The sequence below is a fragment of the Desarmillaria tabescens genome, assembly GCF_030435595.1.
Source record: "Desarmillaria tabescens strain CCBAS 213 chromosome Unknown EV420scaffold_32, whole genome shotgun sequence".
NCBI classification, from domain to species: domain Eukaryota; kingdom Fungi; phylum Basidiomycota; class Agaricomycetes; order Agaricales; family Physalacriaceae; genus Desarmillaria; species Desarmillaria tabescens.
Window position 1 is genome coordinate 260,136 of NW_026848331.1, and position 18,216 is coordinate 278,351.

The window sequence follows — 18,216 nt, forward strand, 5'->3', positions numbered from 1 at the left end:
TACAAGCACCACGGAATGCCACGACGGATTATAAGTGATCGTGACTCACTGTTCACTAGTGTCTTTTGGAAGAGGCTACACGAGCTTACAGGTACTCAGCTGAATATGTCCAGTGCGTATCACCCTCAGAGTGATGGCTCTATGGAACGGGCTAATCGTACCATTACCCAGATGTTACGGCAATGCATCGACTCCACTCAGAAGGATTGGGTGTCAAAACTGCCAGCTATTGAGTTCGCGATGAACTGCGCCAGGTCTGAGACAACAGGATATGCCCCGTTCATGCTCAATACTGGACACATACCCCGATCCATGATATGGAACTCGAATACGAAGAATGAGTATCCCTCTGTCCGAACATTTGCTCGATTGCGGCGTTTAGCTATCATGTCAGCTCACGATGCGATTCTTGAAACTCGGGTGAAGCAAACTCATATCGCAAATCAGAAACGACGTTTCGAACCTTTCCACGAAGGTGATCTGGTATATGTATCCACCCAGAATTTGAAGTTTGCTAAAGGTCTAGCTCGCAAATTAATTCCGAAGTATATCGGGCCCTACAAAATTTCAAGGGACTTCGGAAATCACTCATTCCGTGTAGAGCTGCCTTCGAGCTTCATCCAGAGAGGAGTACATCCAGTATTCCACTCCTCCTTGCTTCGGATTCATGTTCCTAATGATGATCGCAGATTTCCAGGACGTCTTGATACTCAAATACAAGAGACTCCGGAAGCAGAACCTCAGTGGAAAATTGAACGGATTCTATCGCATCACGGCGCTAAAGATCATGCCGTATTTGAAGTTAAATGGACTACTGGTGACATTACGTGGATGCCCTATGACCAGCTCATCGGGCTTGGCAGTCTTGCTGACTATCTTGACTTGCTAGGTTGTGTGTCCATTGGTAACCTACCGATGGGGCGTTCACCGCTCCCATCAGATCCAGAACAGTACGGGATTTCTGTGAGCTCCATTACATTTGATTTTGAGTCTCCTAGGAGGATAGAAAAGGGTACGCAAAGTTGTGTGAATTCCCCCACACCTGTGCTCCCGCTTCCCCATCATTTCCCGCTACATTATTCTCCCTCTAGGACCATCACCACTGCATTCCCACTGTCCATGCCCAGCGAACGTAGACCCCGTGGCAAGAAGGGCCGCAAGCTCCCTGCTTACCTCCGTCCCTTGCTCACTACCACTCCCACTCCGGCAATTCCGCTCCCACCAAGGGCATTCACTGTCCGCAAAAATCGCGAATGGTTTGACGTTCACGAAGCCCCAGGCTCCGGTTCTTTTGGAGGCCTTGTTTCTCAGGTTCATGCTGTGCACATGCTCAAATGCATTGAGCACAACAACCTTCTCCGACGTACTCACGCCAAGGATGGCATTTCGGAGTGCAGACAGATCCGCTCTGAACCCATTGCTTATGATGCAATCGCTGCCTCATTCAATGCGGGTTCTCAGACCGAAAAATTCGTTGAATGGGTCAAGCCCAGTCCCACCAATCCTAACGGACCTAAGGGCTACACCCTCGCACATCTCAATTCCCCATCTCCTACCAGCAAAGGGCTTCACGTCGACATGAAGTTCCTTTTCGACCCTCGCCAGCTCAATATCCCTGGATATGTTATTGTTCCTGAACGCGAGTACAACAAGACTCGGTTCCTCGGCCATCAGATGCTCTTCCAGCGCGAGACTGCCAAGGAAAAAGCTATCCAGCGTCATCTTGATAAGAAGGCTGGATTAATGTGGGATGAAGATTTCGAGGATCGCTATGCTGCTGCAGGAGACTCGCTGGAGGGATTCCTCTCAGATGATCTCCCCGAGTTCATTGAGGGCAGCGCAGGATCAATCGATGCAGATGGAGACCCGGATCCTGATCACGGAAAGGGCATTGATACCGACAAGGATGGTTTGCTCTACTACATTGATAAGGAGGGCGACAAAACGGACGCGAATGGAGATTCCACCATGAGGACCGCCCGCAATTGATTTCGTGATGTCCTTTTACTTTATACATCCTTTCATTAACTTTCCTTGCTTCATTCAAGGGTATTACACTCATTTATTTCTTACTCTACCTATAGTGCCCAACTTCGTTGGACAGGAGGGCGTATGTAACGAGCCGGCCTTTGGCCCGGTCCTTACCCTTCATTTCTCCCCCTCGTTGTCGCTCCACCGTTCTCGACGCACCTGATAGGATCTATTTGATATTAGCTAGTAGTATATAAGAGCTACGTACTGCTGTAGTAGCTCGGGTTTTTCGCAACGACCAGCCTTTACACCTGTCACACACTGCGTGAAACTCCTTCGTGAGAGTACGTGACTTTCGCCACCCTCTCATGACGAGAGACCAATTTGCAAATTACGCGGATAAATCCAAATTCCCGAAGGTACTTACCTCAGGCCGTCTTCCTGATTCACGAATCTGCGAACATTCGCACCGGCTCGCGTGACTATATAAGGACTATCGTGTTATTCCTCCTTGATTTCCTCTCCAACCATGGCCAGCAAGTTCCCCGCACTCGAACGCAATCGACTATCGATAATCCTCCGGCCAGAAAACCTGGCAAAGCAGAGGAGGTCGAGGATAAGCCGCTGCCGCCCCCCGGCTTCGAGGAAGACTTTCCCGATGGTGGATTGAGAGCCTGGTTAGTCGTTGCCGGGGTGAGTGTCCGTGTTCCTTGTCACTATTTCGAAAAGTGATGAGATTCTCGAAATAGGAAAAGAAAAGTTTTCCTCTCTTGAGACAACCTACGATGCCGATTGTCGTATATCTCTGAGTGCGGAGGCTAAATCTTTTTAGTTCTTTTACCATCGTATTTCCAATTTCCTATAATTTAACGGCGCGACTGATCATGGTGACTTGTGGGATTTTAGACGATGTGCACTGGCTTTTCGACGTGAGTGCTGGATATGACTCATTCTATTTATTGTTCATGAGGGCTGACAAGTTCTTGGTTTTTTTACGGCCGCAGTTTTGGATATGTCAACGCTTGGGGAGTGAGGCTCTCCATTCTGTTATCGAGCGAGGTTGTAATGGCTATATTACAACAGGTATTCCAAGCCTACTACGAAGGAACATTGTTGAAGGACTTGGACTCTTCGAAGATGTGAGTGCTTGCTACTCGCGTTTTGTTCGTTTCTCATCGGTTTAGTGCATGGATTGGTTCTGTTCAGGTACCAAACTCTCCATCCTTCGGCCCACTAACACTAACACTGGGGTAGTACTCCCTCGTATTCATGCCAGGTCTAATCACCGGCCGGATGTTCGACATCGGTTACTTCAAACTGCCCTTCTTCCTAGCAAACACACTCCTCGTCGTCGCGACGTTTCTAGTTGCCCAATGCACCCAGTACTGGCATTTCCTGCTCTGCCAGGGCTTCGCTATCGGGGTCCGTCCGTTTTCCCTTCAAACGCTCCTCACAACTAAGCGTATTGTCCAATATACAGCTAGCATGTGGAACGATATTTGGTCCATCCATGGGTATCATCGGGCATTGGTTCCGACGACGACGGGGGCTCGCTCTCGGTATCATGGCTACTGGCTTCTCGATCGGCGGTACCGTCATCCCAATAACCGCTCCTAACCTCATAAACGCCGTAAGGCAAGTCTTCTTCCTTCCCCGAAATTACATCGTCTCTCAAAGGCCTCTCTGACAGGTTTCCATGGACAATGCGGATCATCGCCTTCATCTTAATGTTCGTCCTGGGTATCGCCAACCTGACGCTGAAACGCCGACTTCCGCCTGCAAATGTATCAGGGGGTATACTCAACCTGAAAGCTTTCAGGAGCGCGCCGTATACGATTTGGTTTATCGCCAGTTTTATCGCTTTCTTGGGGCTGTATACAGGTGCGATGCTTCCAAGTCCGCCCTCTCGCATTCTCATTCTTATCCTTGTGTCTCCTAGTCTTGACCTATATCAGTGTCAGCGCCGCAGCCTATGGAATATCGGCCGATACCTCATTCTACATGGTCTCTATCGTCAATGCCAGCTCGAGAATCGGACGAATCGTGGCCGGGATCTTTATCGATCGAATAGGTACCTCAACTTTTCCATTCGTTTACCTGGAATACCTTCTGACCCTTTCACCCGCAGGCGCTGTGAACTATTTCGGACCCGCAACAATCATAACGGCTGGCCTCACATATGTCTGGCCATTCGCGCGGATCTTGCCTTCTATGATTATCGTAGCCATAATATATGGGTAGGCCTCCTCATCATTTTTCACACTACATGTTGCTCACAAGTATGGCGATCCTAGCTTCTCCAGCGGAGCGTACGCCTCTTCATTCCTCACTCCCATTTTCGAATTGGGCGAGATTGGTGATCTCGGGCGACGAACGGGGATGACGATGTCGGTAGCGGCCCTCGGCGCGCTTGCAGGTCCGCCGATCTCTGGCGCGATCCATACAGTTACGGGTGGGTTTGAGGTCGTGGGGTATTATGCAGGTACGAGTACTGATTATTTGAGGTCTTGCTGACAGCCGAAAAAAATCGTACAGGTAGCACCATCTTGCTTGCGGTGGTACTGATGTTTGTTGTCCGACATCTGGTTCTTGGAACGCTCAGAGGAAAGTTCTGAACATGGTTTGATATCATGACTATATCTAGACATATGCTCACGTACTTACTATTTTGTCGACTATGAATGATGAATACCGGAAATTGAAGAGTTCGCGATATCACTGTCTCCGAATCACTCGAAAGAACCTCAGGACTATGAGAAGACATGGCAAGACTCAGGCGAAGTCGTTGGAACTTTGCTTGAAATGTATAGGCCGCATTGGGCCTCATGATATCGCTCCAAATAGACAACCTTACAATCCGCCTCAGCAGGAAAAGAAACAAACTTATCCAAACTGAAATAGATTGATACGTGGAAGATGCATATTCGTACTTCCGAGGGTGAAAGAACCTGGCTTGGAAAATCCTCAAGACGATGAAGGCGTTGGGAGTGTGAAAACTGATGGGTATTCCACCGGCAGGGTCCTCCATTACTGCCGGATCACTCGGTCCGAAGTGCAATCTCAAATTCTCACGCAACATTTTGTTGAACATCTACGTCCATCATGGCGAGTTCACGCATCATGGCGAGTTCACGCGCCATGTCTGCCTCATCCTTCCTACCAACAGTTGACTTTGAGCATCTCTTTGGACTTGTTCCAGTTCCCCTCGAGCAGGAACCTGATTCCAACATTCCTAAGCCAGACTCTTCTCCAATCACTTTCTTTGACAGACACTTGAATGACTCTTTAATTCTCAAAAGAGTCACGGTTCTACCCTCCCTTATATCCACACTTTCGGAAAACCTTGACGATTACATTTCTACGTTCAATTCTGAGAATGAATCATTCTCTTCTCCCCGTCTTTACCTCAGTCCTGCACGATACAACGGCACAGGATCCCCAAAGAATGCTACCGACGTCGCTGAGCGATATCGTTACAGCTCGAGTACCTTCTTGCAGGCGGCCTCTATTCTCGTTGTTCATCCGGGTCAGCCTGACCTCAAGACAGTGTTTAGGATGGAAGACGGACGTCCAGGATCTCCCATGGGATTTCATACACAAAAGTATTCTCTCACGTATAAAACCTATGCGAAAGAGGACCTCGCTAAGTTGCTGGAACCCTGGGACCTGGATCGGAAGACACTCATTCTGTCTATGTGGGACCATTTGCCCACACTAGCGATCTGGGACGTATACGCGCTCTCCGGGGAATCTATTTTGGATGATATGTCGGGCTTAGCTGCTCTTGACATCTTCCCTTGGAAGCATTGTGGCACGTCGGGACACCGACAATTTACGAGTTCAGCCCGTGTAACACGGCCAGACGTGTCAAAGTATCTGTGGGAAACGGCGCCCGTACCATCGGCCCCGACTCAGACTGATACCGTCCACCCACGTCGCAGTGAACGGCTCAAGGGACGACCCTCTGCAAAGGGATTACCCCGTGATGCCTCTCCAAAGAAAAGGCTCGTTCGTTCGTTGCTAGTCAAAGAACTTGCTACCCCCAAAATCACTGTTCCCAGATCTGGACATGGGACGTCAAGATACAAAGAGAATGTCGCAGATTTCATACAACGAGTATGTTTCCCTCTCTCTCCCCTCGCGTAAAGCCGTTTAACACTTGAATCCAGGCCTGGGCGCGCGCTGTCCACTCAGACTCGACCTTTATCATATTCGATTGCGGAGACTTTCTCAGAATCGGCGTTCGACACCGGAAAACCCAAACGCTCTATATATCTGAGCTGGTTGATATTTGCACTTGCTCCAATCCAACCTTTGGAAAGCTCATGGTGGCAATCAACGTGGCGATATTACGCGATGCTATCGAACGCGCCCCACTCCTTGACCCGAGTTTGGTCAAACACAAGCAGCTACAGACTGGCAAGTCCCGCAAACGACAACAGGATGCTAACGAAGCAGATATCCCCGTCAGACGTTCCCGTCGTAAACTGGGAGAGACACCGGTCGATGAAACTGCACCCGAGGTAAGTCATAGATTTCATACAGCTTCCCCCTACTCAGCGATCCTACCACAGGAGATAATAAATGAACTTCTCACTCGAAACATAGCTCTTCTCTACTTGCAGCACGAGAATTATTATTCTAGTTCGCCTTCGTTCTTTAGACGGCCAAATAGCCTTGGTCGACAGCGTTCGTATCACTACGCTAACTGTTTTACTCTTCTTGTTGGGAAGAAATTAGGTCAAGGTGCCATCGGGCAGGTACACGAAGCTCAAGTCTTGATGGATATGCCTTCTGGAAGTATAGCGCGCTATCCAAAAAAGGTTATCGTCAAACTTGCCCTCTCTGGAGAACAGAATGAGAGGTTACGTCATGAGTATTCGATATACCGACGTCTCCTATATGGGCCTGTGCCCGTTGCGGCAGGAGATATTCCTAGAGCTTTTGGATATTTTGAGGACGTTGAGTCCGATACGGGAGCTCTAATTTTGAGCTATAATGGCCAACCGTTGGCACATCGCTCAGATCCACCCGCCTCCGGAATCACTGTCTCTGAAGAAGAAAGGTGTGTTCAGTTGTTCAGTTGGTATCGCATGGTCAAACTGACACATGCGTCACAGGGCTACATTACTCCGAATACTAGAGAGCATCCATGCAGCCGGCGTTGCTCATGGAGACATCCGATCGTGGAATATGGTTGCTGATGAGGAAGGAAACCTCTCTATAATTGACTTCGATAGGGCAAAATACAGGGGCCATAGAGCACAGATGGAAGCCGAGCGCAAACGCCTAGAATATCTACTAGACGGTGAGCCTATCGATGGCTTCTCCGTGACGAGTTATGAGGCATTGACAACAAGCGACGAGGTGTCTTATTGATAGTAAGCCTAGTATCCATACTATATATATCATCCTTCTATCCACCTTAACTGTGACAACCCAGCGTCGCATCATTTTCTTAATGGTCGGAGAGGGACTGGTACTCTCAGTGAATTTGGAGGAGAATGCCTTTGGCCTCCATGTCTGCTTCTCTACCCTCGGAGATACGACCTGGTGGTTGTCGGTTTTTTCTCTCTTGTGATCTACTACAAATCTTGCATCGACCTCTTCAGCCTCCCTGTCCCCGCCGATCCTTCTCGAATACCGCTGGTTCTTTGCACTGATAAGCGTCGATGGTCTTAATTTCCCCAACTAATCATGTGGATGTCTCACTGTTCCTTCTTTTCTTGCTCGTTCCTTGTAACAAGAATATTCGCCGGAATAAGGCTTCTGTGAGTAATCGTTTATATTTTTTGAACTGCTTCTCGAATCCGAGAGCTAGGAACCTTCAGTGACTGCGTCGGGCACCGTGACGACAATAACTGCCACTAGACATCTTTGTGTTTTGCATTACATGAAGGCCAGATCACCACTACCCAGAACAACATGAACGAGAACCATTTGTACTAGCGCTTGTAGAGTCCAATATGTTCAGGTGTTCCAGGGCTTTCGACAATTTGGTATACATATCGTATTCAGTCTGATGACCTTTTCTTTCATCTCTTCTCCGTCACAAGTTTACTGCACTATGACGAAGGAGAATTCCGTCAAAAGGCTACCGCACTTCGACGACGAGGAGTGAGATTCGAAAGCTGTCGCGCTACAACTCCCCTCGCTTTGTTGCCAACAACATTTACCCTATCCATGACAGGGGTGCTTCTGCATGCCAGCGTCTTAAAAATGTCTATGACAGTACACACCAGCCTACTGCTGAGGCCATGAGCGAGTAGTCATGGCAGGGCTCTACCATAGCGACAGAGCACTGTGGCACCTCCATCGTCTTCGTCTTCAATGTCAACTGACATTTTTCCCTTTTCAACATGCTCTTGCCTGCTCGCATTAAATGCAGAAGCCACGGAGAAAATGATGTTGGTCTTGTCAAACCTGAACACGCTTCTGCTGGAAACACTAGAGTCGGTATGATATATCCTATTGGTAGTTCTTTTCCTAGTAACTATTCCACCTCCTACTATTTAGCATCTTTTTGTCCTTCTCAATTTCATCATTCAATTGTTGTAGATGGACTCTGGCAGTCAGGTAGATCCTGCTGGCAGGTTTCACGCCCCGTTCCAAAACGTGCGGCTTCAACCTCCTCGTTCTTGAGGAATTCACGTCCGTCCCATGCCGTTCCCGACCGCGATTGCCCTTGCCTACAAGCGGTCCGGGCTTTGCCTTCAGTGGCGGTTTCCGTCTCGTTGCTCTCTCAAGAGTGACATTGTTGAAAACCTTCCGTGCCGATAAGTATCTGTGGTATTTACCGTCTTTCCAGCTGATGAAATGAAGGTTCCATTGGCCCCTCTTGGAATGTTGGTCCTTTGTAACAAGTATGTTCTCCGGAGTAAGGCTTCCGTGAGTAACCTTCGCAAAGTGCATCTGCCGAACTGCTTCCTTGACCTTGGAACTGCTAGGGTTAATCGCGCACACTAAACGACGATAACTGCACTCACTAGACATTATCGGGAGTACCCCTTCTAAACCTGGCGGAAACTCGATCACCTCCATCTAGAAGCACGAGTACTATCGTTTCTTCGTGTCTTTCACGGTAGAGTCCAAGATGATCGACTAGCCCAAGGGTTTGGGGCGACGCCTTCGATTTTCGAAAGAGCGTTATACATCTTGTGCTCATGTAATAAACCTTCTTTCGCTCGGCCGGGCGGAGCGACCTTGATTACGATGCCTCCTAGGGTGGTGTCCCCGTCGTCAGCATAACAAGAGTAGGAAAGAGCGCTGTGCGGGTAATGATGCATGACATGCAGTTCGATCTGAGCCCCCCTATGACGAAAAGGGCCTTTAAGCGATCGTGTCACTATCATGCTACCCGCCTGCCCTAAATCAGATATATACGCGTTCCACGAAATCCTCAGAGAGCATGCATCTTGCAATCGCTGCAAGAGCCTCAATTCCTGGGAATAAATTACTCAGCCAAACTCGAAGATGTAAGTATGATGTACTTACTACCGGGCGAAAGTTTACGCTGCTTCCTGCGAAGTCGTCTTCATCGGTATCGACAGATTTCAAAGCTTCTGCCTTTGCCTCCCTTGGAGTCGTTGTCGGCTTGGATGACCTAGCCGCCTTGGCCGCGTTCGATGCCTTGTCTTGGTACGGTTCGCCCCGATCATACTGAAATGTGTAAAGTTCTGGGATTTCTCGCAGTGCGTGAAGTTTCTTCGCGCGCTGTATCGCATCGAGAAGAGCTATAATTTGCAGACCGGTGTGGATTTTGAAGTATCCCTGCGAAACGGTATCAGGGTTGTCTAGATCGATGAACGGCGAGAGGTAGAGACGCTGCAATTTCCGATCCCGTATGCCAATATACTCTCGACTTCCGGCATTCAATACAATGAAAGTTGCATCGACATTGACGGCTTCGGCCCATATCTATAACGCGCCATCAGACCGGGATGAGAGCGGAACAAAAAATTATCGGTACCTGTTGAATGATTTTCTTTGCTTTCTCGAAAGCCTGCTGAGTGAAAGGCAGCATAACTCTGGCATTGTCCTCTGCGCCATCATCGTCTATATCCCCTCCTCCAGTTTCTCCGTCGTCTTCATCAGGATCATCGTCCGAACGTGACCTCACTCTAGATCTCTTCTGCGCTGTCTTTCTCTCGCGCAGAAACCTCCATCCCCTGGGGTCCGGTATGGGTGTCACGGAGAAGTCAATGCTTGACTTGTTGAACCTGAATCCGTTTTCCGTCGAAATGCCAGACTCATCTTCCATAATATCCCCGTCTTCGCCTGTTTTATACCCCGTGATGGTGAACTGAAACCTGTTGTTTGTTTTCTTGCAAAAACGTCCATTACAACTCTGGGATGTAGGACAGCGTACCCAAGGAAACTCTGAGCCAGCCAAATGACGAATGGCTCGCATGACTTCTTCGCTTCCCGCGTTCATACTCTTGAACTCCCAGAATAGGAAGTCGGACAAGCCCTTCTTGATGACAAGCTTGAGGTCGCTGTCAAGTCCTTTGGGCAATTTGGCCTTCTTGATAGCCTTTTCGTCCAAAGAGAGGTATCCGTCCGCGAGAGCACAAGGCGCCATGGATATAGGTTTACTGCTATACCCGAAGATGGTTGACCATTCTTCAAGTCCAGCAAAAAGAGTTGAGGCCGCCACAGATGAAAGCTTCTGTAAGTTATCATACTTTCCCTGGAGGTCAACTTCGGGGCCAATCGTAAAGCCTGTCTCTGGGTCCCCCATGCTCAAGATAACCTTATCTGGATCCAATAGGCTATTACGGAAAACCTGAGGTAGAGACCCATTGCTTCTGGCCGAATGGCAGAGCTTGGAATCAACGACACCAGCAAGCTGATTAAGCATGTCCGGGAAAAGGACGATATCTTTGAGAATTAGCTGGGAATGCAAGTGCATGTCGTACTGCGCAGGATCACGAGTCCCATTACTGCCTTCAAAGTTCTTCAATTTGGTGAATTTAGGACGATAGTTGAAGAGGAATTCCAGAGCTTGTGAATCAAAGTCAGTATTGAAAGCAGATAATCCCGAAGCCTACGCACCATTTTCTCCAGGAATTGTATCTTTGGAACGCGTGGGCGCAGCGCGCGGACGGGCCTGAGGCTGATTACGACGCTTTGGCTTTGACATAGTGAAGTCGCTAATGAGAAAGGATGATAGAGTGATTTGAAAGTGGTGCAGGATGCAAGGGCAGAGAGCTTCGTTTGGAGCAACTACCGCAAGCTTTTTAAAGTACACAGAGAAAATGCCTGCGGAATGTTCGTATCCACGTATACTCTGAGGAGGCTGTTGTTCTTTGCATTAACCTTATGCGAATTCGTGATCATCAGGTGTCATCAAAGCAAAGAGTTACTCACCTGTGGGAGCGCCATATTGATGCAACGGAGTCCGGAGACTTGCAGTGCCTCGGAGAAAACAATAGTCTCTATACCGGTCTATCCAGAGAGAAGTCCTCAAAGCGCAAGTCAGCGGATCCGAGAAAAGAACAATGAGATCAACTGGACCAGAGGGATCAGGCCGTACGTCCGCGATGGCGAGAAGGGCTGTAAAACGTGGGATAACGGTGACTGACGGCATCCCATTCATTCGCGTAGCGTGCGAAGCGTCGTCGTGATGATACCGGCGCCTGAGGTCATCGTGTCCTAAATAGACTATACTAGCATAACAACAAGTTTCTAGCCCATGAATCAGCGCGGCATATGCAGAACGGACGGAGTAGAACGGGGACAACAAATCGCCGCGCGTTCAAGAGTATCAAGGCACTTACAATGTACACCACGAGAAATTGACCCTACATGATGGAATTAACGCGCAGCACAGGGTATTCGAGTCAAACTGACAAGGTCGAGTCCAAACGGCGAAACGAAGATAATCAACGACACTTCACGCAGCGCGCTCCTTCCCATCTGACGCAACTCTCTAGAAAATAGCTGTAGCGGTGAAAGTTAAGGCAACATAAAATAGCTCACAGAATCTGGTGGGATCTAAGCATAGAGATGGATCTGAAATGAGCGACTGGCCAGTCCTACTCAACGTGTGATAGTAGAAGAAAAGGGTCGAGATCGGTGATCGATCCGATCAGCCGCTTCAAATCCCAGTGCTTTGACTGATTGTTGATCCCTACCGGTGACTAGCCACTTTGCCTAAAGAAGTACAAAGGACTCTAGATGGTCGCGGCGCGCGGATATGGTCGATCGTCTTCGGGATAATTAAATTGATATTCATGGTTTCCTCGTGTTTTGAAACTTGCCGCGGTTAACGATGCAACATACACGGTCGCGGCGCACGTCCTCTGTGACATACACTGAGTCGAGGACTGACCGGCGGAGCTTTGATGGTCCGACTCAACGGTGTCCCTGAGGACCATCAACGAAGCCTGAACGTGAAACCAACCACATGGATACCATTCACTTGACGCAGGGATCCATCACTTTCTCAGGCATACCAGAACAGTAGACTGGAATCCGGCGTTATGCGTGGGAATGCATTCGTTGTATTCGTCCGTTGTTACTGTACAGGACACGCTCCACACTATCCATTAACGTATGCCATCGTACCGGGATGGCAGAGTATATCACCCGGCTCCGTCCAAGGCTGCTGCACTCTGCTACATCGCCTCTGTGGGCTAGTTCCACACCTTCTATCGATCTAATATCAGATTGGGCACTTGCTACACCGATACATGCACCTGCTCTTGGAACGACGTAACCTTTGAGCATGAACGAGGAAGACTAATTGGCAACCCATAAACGCCAGACACCCCAGCGAGAGCCTTTCTCAGGTCCCCGATAAGTACCTGAGAGATCGAGATTAGGTATATCGAAGGATAAAGCGAAGTCACACAGCTCTGTACGCCGCGAAGGCGGTGTGGACCAAAAATGAATGTCATGTAATGCTGATACTCGGACGGATACGTCGGGTGGGTCATCAGAAATGACGTTAAGAACATAAGGAATGGCAGGAATGGACGTGTTCTCGCGAACGAACTTGACGTTGCTCGCCCCAATTTCGAGGGGCCGTATCTTGAACACAAGCCGAAAGGGAAACGGGACGTGCTTCCTTCCCAGGCACAATGCCATCCTGTCTCCGAGAAAAGAAAGTATGAAAGTATACGATCTGTCGGATGCATACAGGGAGGCCGCCAGGGAATCGTTATATGATTCGAGTATGGGTAAGACGACCCTACATAGACAGCTGCATGGCGTAGGAGGCCTTTAAGAAAGTCTTCAGTGCTTGAGCTTACGTATACAACAAAGAAAATACGCTTACCCTCACTCTGACAATTGCAGTGGTGGTTGTGAACAATTCTGGTATGGACGTCAGCGTGCTTGAACTGTCTCCGGCGTTTCAGCGGCCGGGTTTAAGTCTTCCTCCTCTGGTATGCGCATTTATTGATCTTCTCTCGAATTGGGCCGTGTTATCGAGTGCTCTGAACTCTGGACTCTGAGTTGCGGTAGACGGCGGGAAGTTTCAGACGCTCCTCCCTGCGTAATGAAGGAGCATCATCCTCCCTTCTCCAAGCAGACCACGTTGTTCGGGGGGACGATTCTGAGAAAGCAAACAACCCAACCATTGGACGAATCAGTCTGCTTTCTGCAACGAAATAGCATGCATTCATCGTGGTACATGTATCCATGTTTTCTCTATTTGCCCCATAGCTACGTCTGCAATTGAAGGCGACATAACCGGCGTAACTGAAAGTTACGAGGCAAGAGGGATCCAACCAAATTCATAGGCATCTGGAATCAACAGAGCTGAAAAGAGCCATGATGCATGAGCGAGTCAGGATTGGTGACTGACAATGGCATGCTGCCACAGCTAGCAGACCCGCCGTCCACGTCCCAGCTTCCTGTTTCACGAGGATGAACTCCTGGAAAGTCATACAAGCCCATCGTGACCGCCGTCGGGGGTTCCCCTGTATGAAACGTTCTAACACACAGCAGAATCCCATCGTATTAAAACGGCCGAAAGCATTGTGTCCTGGGTCCCCTGTTTGTGCAGTATAAGGGGATGTGCTGTCGGTGATGAAGCCCTCTTTGGAGAAGATCTCGTTGATTTAGCTGAACAAAGGTTCGGGGCAAGACGGAATGACCAACTCGACTACGCTCGTGTCTCTTTCTCCTCGTCGTACGAACAGCTAAACCCTCCTTCCGCCCTCTAACAACACGAACACCCCTCTACCAACGTACTAGTTTCTCGTACGTGTGTTGTGGACGTATCGAAGGGCGTTCACGTTTCGTAGAGAAAAAATCTCGGGGCACTGTATGATCCTAGGGAGCAGCCAACGGGAGCTCAGAGAACGGGTTCTCATCTATGCCAGCACGGCAGAGAGTAGCATCTTTGAGAGGCTGAGATATTTAGTTCCTCCCATAGGCGTTGGAATGTGCATGTATGAATGTCAATTCGATAGTAGACATCGTGCGCCGGTGGAAAGCCAAAGGGCACGAGTTTGACACGTATGCGTTGGCCGCGTCGATCTGGTAACACTGGTAACAGCGTGCCGAGGAATGAAAGAGTGGATGGAGAATATTTGGGATGCTAAGCGGGACTCTCGGCACGTCGTACGAGCCCATAATGACTGCCATCGGGAGCTCAGCGTAGTCGCCCTTCTGCACGCCGAAGCATTCGAGCACACCATCTTGTCGCAGGACACTGTCGTATTCGAACGACTGAGAGCGCGCAGTCCCGGGTCTTTTGTATGTGCAGTTTTAAGGGACGCGTGTCGGTAATGAAGCCCTCTTCGGACGATCTGATTGGTTTGACTGAATAAAGCTTCGGGGAGAGATGGAACGACTCACAAAACGTGGGCACGGCGTCGGGATTCCCTCCTGAGGACATCGAGCATGTCGAAGGCGACGGTCGGAGGTGCGCTTGCGAGTGGGAGGAGTGTCGGGAGGCGGTGCAGAAGGTCGAACGCAGTCGGGAGAGACTCAGCGGTGATTTTGATGACGCCAAGGGTGAAGTGGACGCGACAATGACTTGTGAGCGTAGAGTCTGGTGCAGGAAGATTGAAGGCGACATGGATATCAATGACTGACGCGGAGAGTTGGACTCGGAAGCCTCGGCTATCGAACCGATCACCTGTGCTACTGGCCTCTCCTTGTCCCTAAACGTTAAACCCTCAATCCGCCGTCTCATAACACGGATACCCCTACCACGACGACAAACCTATGCTAAAAAGTTTCAGTCAACGTCTTCCCTAAAACCAGGCTCCCAGCGACCGCTGAACAACCCAATCGATGTCGCCGAACACGAAAATGCCAGGAAAAAATGAATTCCACAGTCGGATATCTCAGACGGGACTGTACTAATGCCTCTGTATGCCCTTCTGGAACATTGCCGCCTGCTTCTATGGGGAAGAGGTCACCACGGTCGGAGTTCATCGTCGTTCAAGTCCGAACTCCCGAGGCAAACCATTTTATTCTCCCTTACATACTCGTCAGATGGGATCCTTACAATAAGACTGTCGTCGCCATGGCGTCTGGAATTTCCTGGCCCCTCTGCGGAAGAGGATGCCCTCATTCAAGCTGCATCTGTGTTTGCATTCAACTTTGATCATTCCGAACCTTTGTGACATCAGGAGGATTGACTGAAGACCTACCGGATTTCCATTCATAACAATTCTCGATGTGCATTTTAGCAGCCCATTATTCTCACAAGGTGATAATCAAGCTCGACATTTGTGAGGACCAGACAGCGAATACAGCAGAGTCTGCTTCTATGAAACTATCAGACCGGATGCCAATCAAAGCTCTCTCAGCTTCTCATGCAATATTATGTTAAACATCTATGTCCATCATGTCGCATCCCTCCTGACTCGATCCATTTCCTCTGGCCCGGGAGTAGAGCCCCGATGATTCCGACATTCCCAAGCCATACACTTTGCCCGTCACATTCTCTGTTTCTCGCAATTGCAGCAAGAGCTGTTGATGAAAGATTGTCACTAATTTTCAGGGGGATATCATGGCCGTTCTGTGCTTACCTCTGAAGTCTGCTCGATCCCCTCCACGTGAGCTTCTGAAATCTTGACTTTTGCTGCCCTTGCAGTCATCGTAGACTTCCGAGGCCTGGCGGTCTTCATGATGTTCAATGGCGGCTGGTCGTCGGAGGGTCTTCCATGGTCATATTTGAATGTGTATAGTTCGGGGAGGCGTGAGAGCGCCTTCAACCGTTTTGCACGCTGAATCACATCATGGAGTGCTGCAATCCGTAGGCCGGTGTGGATCTTGAAGTAGCCCGCAGGAAGACTACCGGGGTTGTCTAAATCTATCAACGGCGACAGATAGAGGCGTTGTAGCTGTCGATCACGTATGCCTATAAACTCCCGGCTCCCGGCATTCAAAACCATGAACGTTGCATCGATGTTAACAGCTTCGGCCCATATCTATTTTCACTTTTTAGACTTGTTATCGCAGAATAAAGAACAGAACCACAGGTACCTGTTGGATGATTCTAAGCGCCTTCGCAAATTCAAACCTGCTAAATGGAAGCCTAGACAGAGAATCTTCATCGGCACCTCCGTCGTCACCATTACCGTCGTCTTCGTCAGACCCATCACCTGATGCTAATCTCTTTTTCGTCCCCTTCCCCAATTTCCTTACATCGCGCTTGAATGGCCACGCGCTCGTGTTCAAGTCAGACGCCACAGAAAGACAGTTAGACATATCAAATCTGAGTTCGCTCGAGTTGGCAACACCAGACCCGACATCCCCCAGAATACCTCCATCCACGCCCGTTTTATACCCCGTAACAGCGAACTGGTCCCCGTCGCTTGTCTTCTCCTGGCAAAACCGTCCATAGCATCTCTCAGATGCAGGACAGCTCACCCAAGGGAACTTTGAGCCAGTCAAATACCTGATAGCCCGCATGACTCCTTCACTCCCTTCATTCATATTCTTGAAGTCCCAGAACAAAAAATCGGACAAGCCCGTCTCGATGACAAGCTGAATATCGCTGTCGAGACCTTTGGGAAGTTTGATGGCATCAAGGTTTTCGGCAAGCCCGATGACATCTCTATCGAGCGAGAGATATCCATCTGCCAGAGCACAAGGCATCACGGACGTAGGGGTATCACTATATCTGAAGATGTCCGACCATTGATCAAGACCAGTGATCAGAGTCGAAGCGATCAGCGATGGAACCTTCTGCAGGCTTGGATATACGCGCTTGAGATCATCCTTGGGCCCTATCACGATGCCAGTATTGATATCCCAGTCAAGGCGAATCCGCCCTGGATGCAATTCACTAGACGGGGGAACATGGGGCAGTCGCCTGGCAGTCAAGAGGAAGAGCCTGGAATCAACGAAACCAGCAAGCTGCTCGAGCATGTCGGGAAAAAGGATGACGTCTTTGAGAACCAGCTGAGGATGCATATGCATGTCGTACTGCGCAGGGTAGCGAGTCCCGCCATTACCCACAAAGCCTTGTAGTTTGGTGAATTTAGGCCGATAGTCAAAGAGGAATCTCAGAGCTTGTGAACTGATGTCAGGATTCGAAATAATCAAAAACAGGAAGCTTGCGCACCCTCTTCTCCAGAAAGCGCCTTTATGGACGCAGCGGACAGGCCTGCCGCACGCTGATCACGCTGACTTGGTTTTGACATAGTGAAGCCGCGAGCGAGGAAGGATGTTAGAGTGATTTAAAAGGTGGTGTAGAACGCAAGGGTAGAGTGCTTCGTCTGGTGAGTTATGCTCTATTGAAGAAACTACCGCGAGCTTTTAAAGTACATCGAGGAAACGCCTGTGAAATGTTCGTATCCACATATACTCTGAGGAGGCTGTTGTTCTTTGCATTAATTTGTGATCAGGTGTCATCAAAGCAAGTAGTTCCTTACCTGTCGGGGCACCATTTTGATGGAACGGAGTCCAGAGACTCGCAGCGCCTCGAAGAAAAACAATAGTCTCTATACCGGTCTCTCCAGGGAGGGAAATCGCAAGTCGGCGGATCCGAGAAAAGAACAATGAAGTCGCTGGAGCAGAGGGATCAAGCTGTACGTCGAGAAGCATGGGATAACAGTGAGTGACGCATCCCATTCATTCGTGTAGCGTACGAAGCTTCGTCCTGATGATGCCGGCGTCTGAGGTCATCATGGCATAGATATACCGTACCACCAGAACAACAGGTTTTTGTCTTGAAGGCGTTCCTAGCCCATGAATTAGACTGGCATATGCAGAATGGGGACTAGAAAACGCCGGGCGTTGAAGAGTATTAAGGCACTTGCAATGTATACCACG

General features: G+C 49.3%; 4 protein-coding genes across 4 annotated transcripts; 2 read left to right on the top strand and 2 right to left on the bottom strand.

The window, feature by feature from the left end:
• Positions 1-2,481: 2,481 nt before the first annotated feature.
• EV420DRAFT_701469 (MFS general substrate transporter) lies at positions 2,482-4,691 on the top strand. Its single transcript, XM_060483139.1, has 11 exons — positions 2,482-2,664; positions 2,721-2,900; positions 2,976-3,110; positions 3,156-3,177; positions 3,226-3,393; positions 3,452-3,606; positions 3,662-3,852; positions 3,911-4,042; positions 4,100-4,208; positions 4,266-4,453; positions 4,507-4,691. The coding sequence occupies exons 2-11, from the start codon at positions 2,881-2,883 to the stop codon at positions 4,584-4,586; spliced, it is 1,200 nt and encodes a 399-aa protein (XP_060327824.1). The 5' UTR covers positions 2,482-2,664; positions 2,721-2,880; the 3' UTR covers positions 4,587-4,691.
• Positions 4,692-5,109: 418 nt separating this feature from the next.
• Positions 5,110-7,721, top strand: EV420DRAFT_1311758 (uncharacterized protein; the record flags this gene model as incomplete). Its single annotated transcript, XM_060468581.1, has 4 exons — positions 5,110-5,905; positions 6,002-6,087; positions 6,141-7,036; positions 7,092-7,721. 4 exons carry the CDS (start codon positions 5,110-5,112, stop codon positions 7,348-7,350), a joined length of 2,037 nt encoding a protein of 678 aa, XP_060327825.1. The 3' UTR covers positions 7,351-7,721.
• A 1,141-nt stretch (positions 7,722-8,862) lies between these two features.
• On the bottom strand, positions 8,863-11,198 carry EV420DRAFT_701577 (uncharacterized protein). The gene is made up of 5 exons (XM_060483140.1): positions 11,026-11,198; positions 9,941-10,974; positions 9,466-9,888; positions 8,958-9,413; positions 8,863-8,911 (listed from the first exon to the last, which is right to left on the bottom strand). Exons 1-4 carry the CDS (start codon positions 11,111-11,113, stop codon positions 9,048-9,050), a joined length of 1,911 nt encoding a protein of 636 aa, XP_060327826.1. The 5' UTR covers positions 11,114-11,198; the 3' UTR covers positions 8,863-8,911; positions 8,958-9,047.
• Positions 11,199-15,771: 4,573 nt separating this feature from the next.
• EV420DRAFT_701724 (uncharacterized protein) lies at positions 15,772-18,017 on the bottom strand. The gene is made up of 4 exons (XM_060483141.1): positions 17,817-18,017; positions 17,507-17,759; positions 16,423-17,453; positions 15,772-16,367 (listed from the first exon to the last, which is right to left on the bottom strand). The coding sequence occupies exons 2-4, from the start codon at positions 17,583-17,585 to the stop codon at positions 15,945-15,947; spliced, it is 1,533 nt and encodes a 510-aa protein (XP_060327827.1). The 5' UTR covers positions 17,586-17,759; positions 17,817-18,017; the 3' UTR covers positions 15,772-15,944.
• Positions 18,018-18,216: the final 199 nt, after the last annotated feature.

Coding starts and splice junctions, on each gene's coding strand:
- EV420DRAFT_701469 (XM_060483139.1), top strand. CDS start 2,881: ATGTGCACTGGCTTTTCGAC. Junction 3,607..3,661: donor AACCTCATAAACGCCGTAAG/GCAAGTCTTCTT, acceptor CCTCTCTGACAG/GTTTCCATGGACAATGCGGA. Junction 4,209..4,265: donor ATCGTAGCCATAATATATGG/GTAGGCCTCCTC, acceptor TGGCGATCCTAG/CTTCTCCAGCGGAGCGTACG.
- EV420DRAFT_701577 (XM_060483140.1), bottom strand. CDS start 11,113: ATGTCAAAGCCAAAGCGTCGTAATCAGCCTCAGGCCCGTCCGCGCGCT. Junction 10,975..11,025: donor TACAATTCCTGGAGAAAATG/GTGCGTAGGCTT, acceptor TTGATTCACAAG/CTCTGGAATTCCTCTTCAAC. Junction 9,414..9,465: donor GCGTAAACTTTCGCCCGGTA/GTAAGTACATCA, acceptor ATTTATTCCCAG/GAATTGAGGCTCTTGCAGCG.
- EV420DRAFT_701724 (XM_060483141.1), bottom strand. CDS start 17,585: ATGTCAAAACCAAGTCAGCGTGATCAGCGTGCGGCAGGCCTGTCCGCT. Junction 17,454..17,506: donor GGCGCTTTCTGGAGAAGAGG/GTGCGCAAGCTT, acceptor TCAGTTCACAAG/CTCTGAGATTCCTCTTTGAC. Junction 16,368..16,422: donor CGCTTAGAATCATCCAACAG/GTACCTGTGGTT, acceptor AAGTGAAAATAG/ATATGGGCCGAAGCTGTTAA.